We start from the raw sequence: 14,337 nt of genomic DNA, 5'->3' as shown, positions 1-14,337 counted from the left end.
CTCCTAATTGCCTGGTCACATTTGTGAGCCCAGCTGACAAACTCGTGCAAATCAATAATTCTGCTCGGGGAAGATGCAGGGACACAGGGCCTCTCACCCTGAAACATGCTGAGAGGACACAAACACGCACATGCATACTAATGCATACGTGTGCCTGGAAGGAACTGTGGGCTCATACACACCCTTCCTGCACACATCCTCGTGAGCACTCCCTCTGCCTCTCTACCTCTGTGCTGTCTGGCTTAAATGGCAGTGTTTATCTGTGATTCTAAGACAAATAGGGAGAGTGTATTGAAGCATTAAGGGCAGCGACAGCGCTGCCGAAGGCTGAAATAATGGATGGTGGAAGTAGCAGAAGACCCGGTGCTCATTACTAAATGGACTCTGCAGAGGTGGAAACTTTGCCCCGCTAGTTTGAAATATATAGACCACCAAACAGCGCAGCTTTAAAATGGGAGCTTATTTAACAGGTTTTGTTTGTGTGTTTGTGCTGTGCTCTGTAATAGCTCTGACTCTAAAAGATGTTTGCCAAAGAACAGTATGCCACAGCAATTTGGAAAGTCTTGATTGACTTGTTTCAAGTTTTTGTGTCTTCTGAGTCTTCACACGCCCGACTTCCTTCTCTTTGATACTTCAGAAAAAATCTTTAACAAACAAAGGCACTTGAAAAGCCCTTTTTTAAAAAATTTTATTTTAATGTATGCCTGCTTACTTTTTCTTTTTCCCAGCCTGACCTCTTCTAGTCAAGCCAGCATAACGCGTATATCCGCTACAGTTTTGAATCTTTCTCTCCGCAGGCTCGTCTGTGATGCAGGTTACCGCCACAGACTCGGACGACTCCACCACAGCGAACGGCATGGTGCGCTACCGCATCCTCTCCCAGAGCCCCCACAGCCCCATCCCCAACATGTTCACCATCAACAGTGAGACTGGAGACATTGTTACGGTGGCAGCCGGCCTGGACAGAGAGGTCAGTGTAAGCTGTGCGTTCTGTGCTCCCGTTACTTACATCGAGGATTCACTCTGCATCTCATTTGTGTCCACGCAATAAAACAATTATGAAGGTTCGGTTATGTTATGCGTCCATGTTTAGTCACATTCTTATATACTACTAAAGAATAAAATGTTGTTACTTTATCTGTTTTTCTACCTAATTTTCTGTGTGTTCATCAAAAACAGTCCCAGAACAGTGATGGGCCTCGAAATTAGACTATCACTACTTATTACAGCAACATAATAAAGATTCAGCATTCGCGAGCACACGAGGTGCCCACTGGGGTGCATGTAATGTAAAGTTTATCATCAGAGTGTGTACACAGTGCTCTGTGCGGATGTCCTTTTGCCCTCCACTTTGTTGTGGCAGGCAGCCATTATATTACAAGGGCACCGACTGTGTGTGCTTCCTCCAGCACATTGCAGCACATTAAAAAATAGCGCAATAAGAAAGGCAACCATCCCCTCCTGTCTGTGTGCATTTTTGTAAGGCAGTATAATCCCATCCCCAACTTTTAATGGCATTTAGTGTGTGATCTAGACTAGAGATGGACCGATCCGATATTACGTATCGGTATCGGTCCGATACTGACCTAAATTACTGGATCGGATATCGGAGAAAAATAAAAAAATGTAATCCGATCCATTAAATATCACGAAAGCACCTTACAAAACTTGCAACACGCCGTAACTCACCTCAGAACGTTAGCACGTCGGAGCAGTATGCATCACGTGATAGAGCGGCTGTGGCATGCCGGACCTGTCGGTGGTCTGGATAGCATGTGGAGCTTCGCTAGCAACCCCGCATTTCATCTCCGACAAAGTTATCCCCGAGAGAAGTAAAGCAAGTGTGTAAGTCCATCTCTGAATGTTTGTAAAGCATTCCTGCGTTAAGCTTAACAAGCGACTGCCTCTTCTTGCTGCTACTTCAATCATGAAACTGCTTAACGATCAGCTGATCGGCTTTTCTGTCGGGAGTACGTCTCTCTTGTTTGCTTTTGGCCCACTTTGCACCAGAAAGAGGAAACCAGCGGCTGAACAACAGCAGCACGTTTAAGCTCTATAAGCTGTTGTTAGAATGTATTTAATATTACTTTCTACTCGAGGATCTTTTTCTACGTAGCTGACGCTGGTAACTGTGCAGGGGCGGATCTAGCAAAGTTTAGCCAGGGGGGCCGATAGGGCATTAACAGGGAAAAGGGGGCACAAAGACATACTTTTCTTTCTTATTCTCATTTAAAATGTCTAGCTTTTAATAAATAATTATCTGACACCCAAAGTTTTAATTTGATGCAAAATGAATAGAAGTCCATTACTGTATATAGTAACTATTAAGTCTAATATATACACCCTAGTAAGCTATAGTACATTTTCCTTTGGGAAGGTACCATCTGTGCAGTCTGCAATTTTGTTGAAGAAAGATGTTGAATCTATTTAATATTTCTTGAAAAATAATTGATTTCTGTGCATTTTTTTTTCCACACTGCATCAAATTAAGGTTGATTACGTCGATTAAGCATCATGAGGTGGAGGGTGGGGGGTGGTTCCCTATTTTTTATTTATTTATTTTTGTTGTTGCTGGGAGTTGGAACCCTATTAGTTAGGTTGCTTAATATTTACGCTAAGTACTCTTTAAAATACCAGAATAGGGAGGATGGTGTAGGTTTAAGTTTATTAGATTGATCAGTATTGCTGAACTATGAAATATTTTTTTTGGATACAGGTATAACAGAATAGCTTTAGTGTAGTTGTTGTTTTAAACTTGAGTATGAACTTATACAAAATGCAGCAAGATATTTAAAAAACAGTTTTGTTGATTAAAAAACACTATATCGGATTCATATCGGTATCGGCAGATATCCAAATTTATGATATCGGTATCGGTATCGGACATAAAAAAGTGGTATCGTGCCATCTCTAATCTAGACTCAGTCCACATAGCAAGGTAAGCGGCTTTGTTGTTTAATGCAGGCCTAGGCGAGACCTACGTTATCCCATTTTGCCAATTGTTTAATCCAGATTTGCACAAGTTCATACTAGACTTTACTAGTTGTTTAACAGTTGCTTAACTTTTACAATGAGCTTCCTTGACTTCTATATGCATACTATGCTTTTTTTCTGAAACAAACAAATGTATAAAGACCCGAATAAATAAATCCACCTGCAAATTCCCAAAATCTAATTTTAATCGCAGATTATAACAAAGCCTTTAAAAAAAAAAACAAACAAGTCAGCCGCATTCCCCCTTTCACAAATGTCAAACCGAGCACAAAATTACCTCATTAATTTTGATTCATTTGCGTTTCTGCTTATTGTGTGTAAATAAAAATGACCGGCAAGTATCTCAGCACGCAGAGCAGGGCAGGCATAATGGGCGCGTAAATCCAGCACCTCTCTGCTGACGAGGTCGCAGGAGTGTTCTTTTCATTGCCTTCGTTTGCCTCATCCGCTGTTGCCGTGTCTGTTGCTCGCTGTGGTACTTTGCCAACCCACACACCACCGAAACCACAGCGCTATCCTCCATCTTATCCTGCTAATGAGAAAGGTCACCGGGGGTGAACTTTTGTTTTTCCCAACACCGGGTTACTATGGGCAGCCACGTTTTATCAGGCGTTTCGTGTTGCAGACACTGTCTCAAACACAAATGCTCAAACCTATCCCCTACACCGGTGCTAAAAATCGGCAAAAACATTCAAATTCATATGCCTTCATTATGGGGGATAATCTCATCCCCATAACTTAGTTGGCTGATTTTATTGCCGGCATAAAAGCACCACTGAGTGTGTCTCATAATGTTTATATTCTGAGAAATCCCACCGGTCCCGCTCAGCGCTAAACCTGGCCAGCCAATACATTGAGAATGAAAAACAGGATTTTACCAGCAGTACAGCAAGCGTATTTAGAGAATAATTATGGCTAAAATATCAAGAACAGAAGCAGGTTTTGATAACAGAAGAGACAATACATCAATGCTTCTTCCTTATCCAATTTTTATATGGAGCTGGCATGGCATGATAGCGTGGCACATTTGTGGGACAATATAAATGAGTCTAGTGAATGCGGGCCAGGTCTGTGTCCCTGTTTCCAGCTTGGCCCAGGCTGCGGCAGTAGCAGCTGATGTGAGTGAGGGAAAGCTCATTAATCTGGACACATCAAGCCAGGCACAGTCCCACCTGCCTGTGATCCTCCCACAAAAAACTAGGACACACCTGGGAGTTCACCCACCTGCTGTCAAGGTCATCAACACAAACAAGCACAGACACATGGGCACACGCGCGCATACACCCGTGTCGTAAATAGGCAATGCCGCTCATACCGAGTAAGGAGGAGCAGCGAAAGCAGAAGAATGAGATCCCAGGTGTTGCACGGGGGGGTCTGAGCAACCAGTGTGGTATAGGCACCTGATGTTATGCAGAGTCATGGGCATTCATACTACTTGTATTGACAGTGAATAAACAGTTTGCGCAGCGCATATCCCCGCCCATTTCTCATTCTCATTTCTCGCGCTTTAACTAATCTTCTTCCCTGGTTCTGGCATCTAATTAGGATATTCATGTGCTAATTAAAAGGTGAAGCGGCGGCTCGTGTTGAGGAGAACGGGAGGTTAGCTCGGTATCACCTGCCTCTGACACCGCTTTACTCCAATTATTCTGCCTCACTCACAACAACCCTTAACCCTCCACACACTCCTGCCCACAGGCTCATGAGCTAAATATAAATACAGTAAGCACAAATGTTTTTATGTCATCGTCCACTGGGTTTAAGGCACTTGCAGTTTCGTACATGCATGCTGTTCTAAAAAAAATATGGATGAAGAAACAGTCTTCTAATGAAGTGCAGCTCAGATGCAGCAGGTAGCAGAGTGGGCCATTTCAGAGTGCCACAGCTGGCACGGACACTCTCCCTTTGCGCCCTCTCCCCGTGGCTTCAGTTCCTCTGGCAGGCGTAGCTGTTTCCTTTCATTACCCCAGGCTGTCTCAGTCTCCCATGAGCCCTGGGTTGGAACAGTCTGGTGTGGCATGGTGCTGAGTTGCCAGATGCCAGCTCAACATTGGACCGTCTCAACGTCGATTAGGACATCGCCTGGACTGCCTCAAGGACATGAGTGCCCACAGCCTGGCTCCATTAGGATCTGCAAAGCCCAACTGGGGATGTAGGCTGAGAACTGGCATCCGATATAGTCCCGCAGCTTTATCGCCTCTGAGTTGCTGAGTTATGTTAATTCACCTTCTTGCTCTGGAGCTCCAGAAAGTGAAGCCATCGGAGGATTGTGAGCTGGATGCTGAATGAAAAGTATTGATGCCTGTAGGGAGATGTTGACAGTTTGTAGTCAACATTCAATCAAGAACAGGTCCGCTCACTATCTGCTTTATTATGTGGAGCAACACGGTGCTGAACTGGGCCACATTTGTCAATTCTTTGCTTCTCTAGTCTTCTGTCAGGACTTGTCGTGTCTTGGTAATTTTATTAGAGATAAATCTCTAAATCTCACTGGCCTACACATCTGTACAATATAGCTCACATTACCCCAAAAAGTCAGGTTGTAAGCAGACAGAAAAGGCGTTTGAGAGAAATAGAAATGCAGTTTCTCTGTTTCCATATAATGCTGCAATTGGTAGAAGAGGACTAGAGAGACTGAGAAGCATCCCAGCGCATATTAACACATTATAAGGAATTCCAATAATTGCCCCATGAAAGTATGATTTGAGAGAGGAAAAGCCCAAAGGCCTCACATCTTAAAGTCTGTGCATAATATCTTTAGCTAAACCTGTACTAAATAATACGTTTAGTTGATGTCAACAATATCCTGCACACCACAATGTTTCTGTATTTCCCGGCCGTAGATTTTCCTGATTTATTGGAGAACCAAATATTCTCACATCCGTTCTTGTTGAATCAATAAACAGTCTCAATATCCGAAAGACTAGACTCAGATGAAAGGTGTTTGCCCAGTACAAACTGGGAAGTGTTGCTCTCTTTTTCAGACTGCCTGTTAGGACGCCATTTAGGTCCAGACTGAGATATCTTGACAACTGCTAGATGGATTGTTGTGAAGTCTTTTTAATATCCATTGTCTCCTGGGATAACTGACTTTGGTGATCCCTTGACATTTTCTCTGGCATTGCCAGCAGCTCAGAGTTTTCTCTCATGTAATGAAATATCTCAAGCTCCGTCAGATGGATTTGCACACTACAGACGTTGATGCTTCCTAGATGATGTGTCCCGAGGATTTTGATGACTTTTTCTTTTTCCTTCTCTTGAAGGTAAATTTGAGTTGCATGTATGGCGTGCTCCTCACTGATATTTTCACTGGGGGTGCATCGCTGCCTGTGCCGATCACAGGTATAAGTGTGTAGCTAAACACCTAAGGCGAACTGAAAGTGATATGCAAATCCGATTTTTGCAAAGTTTGCACTGAATTCTCACATTCAGCTACGAGCCTTGATGTTGACACACAGCTTTGTTCAGCTAAACAAGCACTCTCTCAGCACACAAACACACCTAAGTCAAGCTGCCCTGTTTGCACAAAGAGGTGATTAGAGACAAACCTAAACAGTATAAATAATCAAAACACAAGATATAAGCATGGAAATAAGATTAAAAAGAGCCGTAAATATGACATTTCCACCAAACTTTTTTTATATGTTTATAACATGTTGGAGCCAAAAATTTTGCAATAGCACGTGCATCATGTTCCTGTTTGTTTAACTGATTTCCTGTGCAACCCAACTCACGGAACCTCTTGCTCAGTATCTCTGTTTTAGTCTGGCAGATTGTTATATTTGTGACTCAGAGCATTTGCGCTGATTGCGTAAATGTGGAGGCATATCTAATCAAGTAGCTTTAGAGATTGTATCCCACATGTACCAACATGTACCTGAGTCAGTGTTGCATTGTGTGCTGCTGACAGTGAGTCTCAGCTGGCTTGTGTCTTCAAACCAGTGTTGAGCCGTTCCTGTCCTTACACCAACCCGAGGGACCTCCATGTGAGTGAGGAAGAGAGAATAAGATGCATGTTTTTTGGTACTAACAGGGGAAAAATGTAAAAATGGAGAGTAGCTGTGTGGACTGCGAGTTTCCGCACGTCTACTTGTAACTATAGATTTCTCTGATTTTCAGCGGCATCGGTGTAAGAGAAGTGAACTGGAGCAAATTGAACTGAACCCAACTAAAATCTAATGAAATGGAATCGAACAGCATCAAATCAAATTGTGTAAATTTAATTGATGTCAGCTGGACTGAGTGGAAACTGTAATGGGGTTCAGTGACACTGAGGGGGTTGCTGAGGTGGTCGCTGGGAGAGAGTAGTCAAAGGACGACAGAAGCTGGTTTTCGCAGTTTTAGGCGTGTACTGGGCCATTTGAGACAGATTGTAAGTGACAAGCTAATGACCCTGGCCACTGGGAGCCCGGTAAGCCAGAACACAATCTGCAAACGACGCATTTACAAAAGCAAGTCCTTTACTCATCTGGTTGCGGTCTCTTTACCCTCTTTAAGTGTGCCTTCACAGCATGTCTGAGTGAAACTGCACGCTCAGATCAGGGACAGTTCGCTACTGCGTGTGTGTTGCTAGAGCACTCCTCTCCACTTGCCTTCCCAGTTCTGACCAGGATTTTCCTCGACTTTGTTCTTGCTAAGATTGCCCCACTGGACCATTTGCCTCCTAAGAGCCGCCAGCTTTTTCCACTTGTCCTGATGGCTGCCTGGCTTGATATGTTGAGTAGCTAACATTGATAGCCTGAAGCCATTGCTTTCCTCAAGCTCCGATATAGTAAACTTACCTAATTTGGTCCCTGTGAAAAAAGGGATTGAGTGTTGTTGTTGTTGTTGGCGGAGCTCTGTGTGCAGGTGTTTCTGTGACCTCTGATGGTTTTAAGCTTTTGCAGATTAAGTCAGTGACACTCGAGAACAGCAAGGAAGTCTGGACTGTTGCTGCTGGTCAAGCTGTACTTCCTGCCAGTGTTGGACTCTAATCTAACAGAGAGATTTTCTGTTCAGTGCTTCCATAGGACTCATTAGAGAGCCTTTTACTGTTTTTTTTGGGTAGCCACTTTTGGACAGCAGAAAACGCTTGGCTGTGTGCGCGTGACTACGTGTGTGTGTGTGTGTGTGTGTGTGTGTGTGTGTGTGTGTGTGTGTGTGTGTGTGTGTGTGTGTGTGTGTGTGTGTGTGTGTGTGTGTGTGTGTGTGTGTGTGTGTGTGTGTACGCCCAGCGTGTAAGTGTCTGAGTGTCCCACCTGTTCCCACTCACTGGAACGTTAGCGGATGTGGACAGATGAGGATGTGCGCGCTAGCAGGGCCATAAACCCACAGCTACTCTCAGATGAGTGATATAACCCTGCAGGATAGAGTGCATCAGCATCATCCGCTACTGTCTAAGAGCTCCACCTGCTGGCTCAGGTCCAGGCTTTTTTTTTCTTCACCTGACCAAGAAAGAACCGTCCATCAAAGCTTAAGCCTATTAGCTTCCTGCAGCCATCTGGTGCTATTTCTAGACTGATGTATGTGACCGGATCTAAATGAGTCTGCAGAGAGACACATTCATTGGATGCTCTATTTACTGAAGCTCTGTATGAGGGGAGATGGTATTGATATTTCATTATGAGTCTAATAAAGGGCAGCCAGTATTGAGTTTTCATTAATAGGCTTGGTTTGGTGCAGATTAACATGTCTGTGCACTTCATAATGACTTGGAGGGATGCTAAATGACTCCAGCTGGCTGTTTTAACGGGTCTGAATGCTTTGATCTAAAAATCAACTGCATCCTTCACTATTGAAAAAAGAAAGAGTGGGAGGGAGAGAAGGCAATGTAGAGATATAGTGTGAGATTCTGGCAGAGATGCAGGGACAGAAAAAAATACACCAATCTAAGATAGCAAAAAAAGATAGGAGGAGATCAAAAGAAGCAGGGAGTGTGCATGAACAAAGAACACACAATAAACCGGGGTGGGGAGGACATGAGTCAAAGAAATTAAAAAGTAAAGAAACTGCTTTCTAAGCAGAAATCTGTAACTGCATTATCTATAGCTACACGGCCTCTGGCTCGGTTTGTTCTTGTTCCCTCAAAGAGTCTGTCATAAGTGCCACTGGCCATCAAATTGCTAGAACTTGTTTCCTCAGCACATATTGTAAAGGTAGCATAGCAACAAATGAACATTAGAGCACTGGTAGAACTCATTCTGGATCTTCAGCAACACAGCAGGCCCTGTGAAACGAACAGTGCCCTGTCCTTGACGTTCATTCCTCCCACAATGGAGGCCTGAGCCAAGTGGATTCATAAAAAGGGAAAGAGACTGCAAAGCCACAACGCAGAGAGGCTTATATGCTGTCAGGGTGGAATCACACTCACACAGAGACCTCTTTCCAGTGCTGAGTCTAGGGACAGTCTGAACTTTCAGCACCATGGACAGTGTCGCTGCAGTGTGGATGTATTCTCTCTGCGGGGGTTTTTTTGTATCTAAAGAAAGCTTCGTGTTTTCTTTTTGTTTTCCTGGTCATTGCACTGTACTGTAGCAGTCTTTACCGCAGTGCACTCTAGGGTGACACCCGCTCGCACGAAATAAGGCCCATTCACCTTCTGGTATTATCCAAAGCACCGTGGTGCATCTTAAAGTGGCAGCACCACCATTAAAATGAGTGATGATCCAACTCCATTCTCTCAGCAGAAAGCCAAGACTTTTAGTCAGTAATGGATGGGCCTTTTAACAACGCATTGCTCCCTTTCTGCAACTTTGTGTGTTTTGTTTGTGCATGTGTGCTACTCGCTATCTGGTATCGAGCAGGTAAAGTCTTTGAGCAGACTCCAGCTACTCAGTTGTTCCAGTAGTTGGTCAGCAGTAAATGAATAAATGTTTACAGCTGACCAACTACTGTAAATAAAAAAATTTTAAAAAAATAGTTGGGCAGGCATGTACAAGAGCTGAGAGGGCTTTCATTCCAGTGTCAGTGTGAGATGGAGAAATACTTTCTGTTTGTACAAGGATTTGATGACTATCGTTTGTCTTTTCCTGCTTGTTTTTACAGAAAGTGTCCCAGTATACCATTATCGTGCAGGCCACGGACATGGAGGGCAACCTGAACTTTGGCCTTTCCAACACAGCCACCGCCCTCATCTCTATTACAGACATCAACGACAACCCGCCTGAACTGACAGTGAGGACGGTGAGTCTTGTCTGCGCTCGCAGACTGAAGCTGTACTAGCCTGCTGTATGGGGTTGTATGAGCCTTAATATCATTCTATTTCTGTCCTATTGTTTTCATGCAGAATACACTGAAAAAAAGACCGTGTTGGATTTACTTAATTCATTAATGAACATCGGTTGCACACAACTGTTTTGCTTTGGCAGAAACTTAAACAACTTAGTTAAATCAACACAATTTATTCATATTCAGTAAACCTGTGCATTTTGTGTTGATTAAACGTGATTGAAACATGTTTAGATGAAGTAAGTTGAACTCTTGGAATATTTTAATCGTTCACGATTTCGTCATTTTATTCCAAAACTAGTCAATAGCTTTTACCCCAATACTACTTGGTCACTTAAATACTACATGTTATCTTCATATTACATAATGTTCAACAAAGTCTAGAGTCTGGTTAACATAAAAATGAAATGGATTTACAACAACTACCATCCGCCTATCTTTATCCAAGTTGCAGGGGGGCTGGGGCATAACCCTGAAGTGATAGATTTAAGAGGCAGGGTACGCCCTGGACAGCTCACCAGTCTATCACATAGAGACAAACAACCATTTGCATTCATGGGCAATTTGGAATCACCAATCAACCTAATTCTAATAACTGCATGATTTTTAACTGTGGGAGGAAACCAGAATGCCCAGAGAGAACCCAGTGCAAACTAGCCAGATTGCAGATTTGAACCTTCTTGCTGTGAGGCAACAGCACTAACCACCACACCACCAATCCAGGATTGGTAGGAAAGCTATGATAAACCACAATAAATAGCGATAACATATGTGTGGTGTATGTTGTCTGCTTCTTATAACTCCAGTGATTTTTCCTGCAGTTTGAAATCTCATGTGATCTTGTGAATTTCATGAGTCCAGCAACTAACCACTCTTACTAGATTGTATCATGTCATCTCAACAAGAACAAATTAAGTTCATACAAATCCTACATGATTTAGTTACCTTCACCACGGAAACATGAAATTATTTTGTTCAAATTACAAGTTAGACTTTTGTAAATGTAACAACCACCCAAGGCGGCTGCTCGACTTGACTGAGATGGATGCCTTCCTCAAACCGCGATCCAAAGCTGTTGAGATGAAATCACATGCAGTGGCGAGAGATTTAACATTGCTATATTATTGACTTACTTCACTCGAACATCATATGAACAATTTAATCTACCCTCTCTGCATATCATGTAGTTTCTACACTAACCTTTGGGTCAAAAGGTGTCATCCTTTGCCTTTCGACCCTCATCTGACATTTTAATAGCTATATATTTAGTTGCCATGCTAACCAGCTGTTCTATAGACATGCTGTTTGTTAAGCCTGTAAGTGGAAACGTACGTTCAAACGTTTTTGTTTTGAAAACACACTGTCTGGTCAGTGTCAACAACCACACAGTGCAGCGTTAGCGCTCGTAAAATGTTAGCGCTACCGAAGCATAAAAAAAGGAGGGGAATGCGACCGTGTACAACACTTTGAGATGAGGACAGATCTATGAGGAGAAATTGGTGCAGAATACAGGAGAGTGACAGGAGATTAAAGAGAGGCAGGAAAAGGAGCTGAATGAGATCAGTTTTCTTTTCCTGCTCACATTGCCTCGTGTAGTTGGAATTTATCTGCAGGCATCCACCCCCAATCCCTTACACCGCCACACTGGCCTGACAGGAAGACACGCTACAGCGGGCCCACTTTTCTAGAACAAGTGCTTGTGTTGTTAGTTGTACATTTGCTTAGTTTTAAGAGTTCGAATGACTGAACGACTGGAACAGGATCAAACGCTGACCACAGTCTGATAGACCTACAGGGCCATGGCTGCGCTTTATGTAAACATTTGGATTTCTATGATTCCAAAGAGAGACAGATGCTGTTTTCAGCAAAGCTCAAAGGCAGAGCAAACAGTGTGTCAGTGTCACACACTGTGATCCCAGTCTCCTCAGCGGGGCCGTCGTCAGCGTGCGTGCCAGTACAGTTCCAGCCGCATGCTCTGATAAGAGCTCCCCAGCTGTCAGAGGTAGAGCTCAATGAACGAGGCTGCCGCTCTACACATAATGGGTCTACGTCCCCCTCCTCCCCGTCTGCGGTTCTGGCTCCTTTACCACAAAACTGCAAGCCCATGTATATACATTTTTAACCCATACAAACTGTGATATATGTTGTTTTTCCTCAGCAGGGACTGGACTATTTAAAGGCTACAAAAAGCCAGAATTTGTTTTAGTTTGCTGAAGCGAGGATGTGATCTGACGTTTAGAAAGTTTCCCAACCCTGACTCTCACCTCAACATCCACACACAGTTTGCCTACAACACTCCTGCACAACTGCAACAATATGTCTGAGCTTGTCAGTAAAGCTTGAGCTCACCATATTTTGGTGTGTGTTTCTAGTGCTGTAATGTATCAGCGCAGCACATTAACACATTAACAGCCACAGCAGAGAAGTTGTTTTCCAACAGATGCCATTTCCACTGCATTGTCAGTCTCTACTACTTGTTTTGCTTCCCAACATGACTTAGAGCGCTTCAGTAATTATTTGTCTATGACAGACCCGAGAAGAATTCATTGCTCTCTGCAGGAGGCATAGAGAAAACATAAGCACGTTAATTAAGTGAAATTGCTTGCGGGGGTGTAAACCAAGCCGATATACTGCATCTAATTTGGAAAAAAAAACAAAACAAAAAAAACACCAAAATGTTTTATTCATTTCACCACATGTGCCTGAATGTGTAATGTCACTGCTATGTTTGGCAATATGTGATGAACTAAAAGACAATGCTATTGCCACAGTAGGTCTAATCAAACAATTTAATCAAGTGTACACTCTTGTGAAGTCACAATCAAGCACTGACTCAACAATAATTAGGAGAAGTGTGAATTTTACAGAACATTTTTTTTAAGTATGTTTAGGACAATTTAAAATGGGTGTTTTGCCACACAAACTGTTAAGCAGAGTGGCTCTGAGTCCATAGCCTACCTACTGTACTGACTGCAGCACGTGTAGCATCACATCTTCACTTTCTGAGTAGTTTATTTCTAAAAGCTCCCTTATTTTACCTTTGTTAGCATAAATTTGTACTTGCGAGATCATAGCTGCCAGGGTTTTGTCTTAAGTCATGTAATATGTGTACTATACCATGTCTTATCAGTATTTGGAACTGTTTTCAGTGCACCATCAGGGACACAAAGAGCTCTTTAGTATTGTTTTGCTCTAGCTTTAAAACTAAATACTGCAGTAGCAGGTTTGTCATCTGTGGAAGTCACCACGTTCCCCCACATATTTGAATATAGTCACTGGCAAGGATATCTCTCTTCTAACTAATAGTGTTTATGGAAGTGAGTAGAGACCAGCCACATAGTAGTACGCCAAACAAGAGAACTTGTAGATGCTCACATACCGTGGAGGGACGTTAAAATTCGTGCCTGCACCTTCAAACTTAAGATATGAAGGATCATACCTGCTTTATTTTTAAGTTTTCTAGCTTCTTCCAGAGGAAACAGACGTGGAGGCTTCTCACTGAGCACTGATAGCTGTGGTAAATGGTTGAATGAGAGCCTTCCAAGCAGTAGCAGACACACGCTGGGTGGCCACGGCCATTGTAGGTTATAGTCTAACTATTTTAATGTTTATGATCTCTCTTGGCTGCCTAAAACACATTTTCCCTGTAGCACGTAGCTAGGATTATGCAATCTGCAATCTACTGACAATTTTACACATTGTAACTTTAAAATGTCAGGTTTTTGCATTTTCACTATATACTGTACTACCACATTAAATGTTTGTATAGTACACAACATTTAAAAGAAAATATGAATTAAAGAAAAAAAGTATGCTTATTAACAACTTGTACAGCTGATGTGTGAGTCCAAGAATGGTTGTAAATTTAGCCCGTCCATCATTACGTTTTCTTCATTGTTTTCCTGACAAGCAAAGGGAGAGCACAAAGAGAAGGACAGGAACCGAATACGTAGTTCAATCCCTGTGATAAACACTACATCGCTGTTTAGCCGTGATATAAAGGATGTCTCATACTGGGTAAGAGCTTAATAAAAGATAGGATTGGCTATTGTTGTTAGAAATAATAGGTTGCTGAGCCATTAGACTTACTTTTATTCTGAGCTAAACGTATTAATGTAAGCATATTAGCCTAAAATC

The 14,337-nt window shown here is 42.7% G+C and overlaps 1 protein-coding gene across 1 annotated transcript in view; it reads left to right on the top strand.

The window, feature by feature from the left end:
- LOC113022864 (cadherin-4-like) overlaps positions 1 to 14,337 on the top strand; it is a 225,605-nt gene that overhangs the window by 188,137 nt on the left and 23,131 nt on the right. The window contains exons 8-9 of the mRNA XM_026168752.1: positions 798 to 970; positions 10,018 to 10,155. Of these exons, the coding sequence (XP_026024537.1) occupies positions 798 to 970; positions 10,018 to 10,155 (311 nt within the window). The remainder of the gene's footprint in view (positions 1 to 797; positions 971 to 10,017; positions 10,156 to 14,337) is intronic.

Source organism: Astatotilapia calliptera, chromosome 5, assembly GCF_900246225.1.
Source record: "Astatotilapia calliptera chromosome 5, fAstCal1.2, whole genome shotgun sequence".
NCBI classification, from domain to species: Eukaryota; Metazoa; Chordata; class Actinopteri; order Cichliformes; family Cichlidae; genus Astatotilapia; species Astatotilapia calliptera.
The sequence above is the reverse complement of the archived record's forward strand: the minus strand, read 5'-3'. Positions and strand labels throughout refer to the sequence as shown.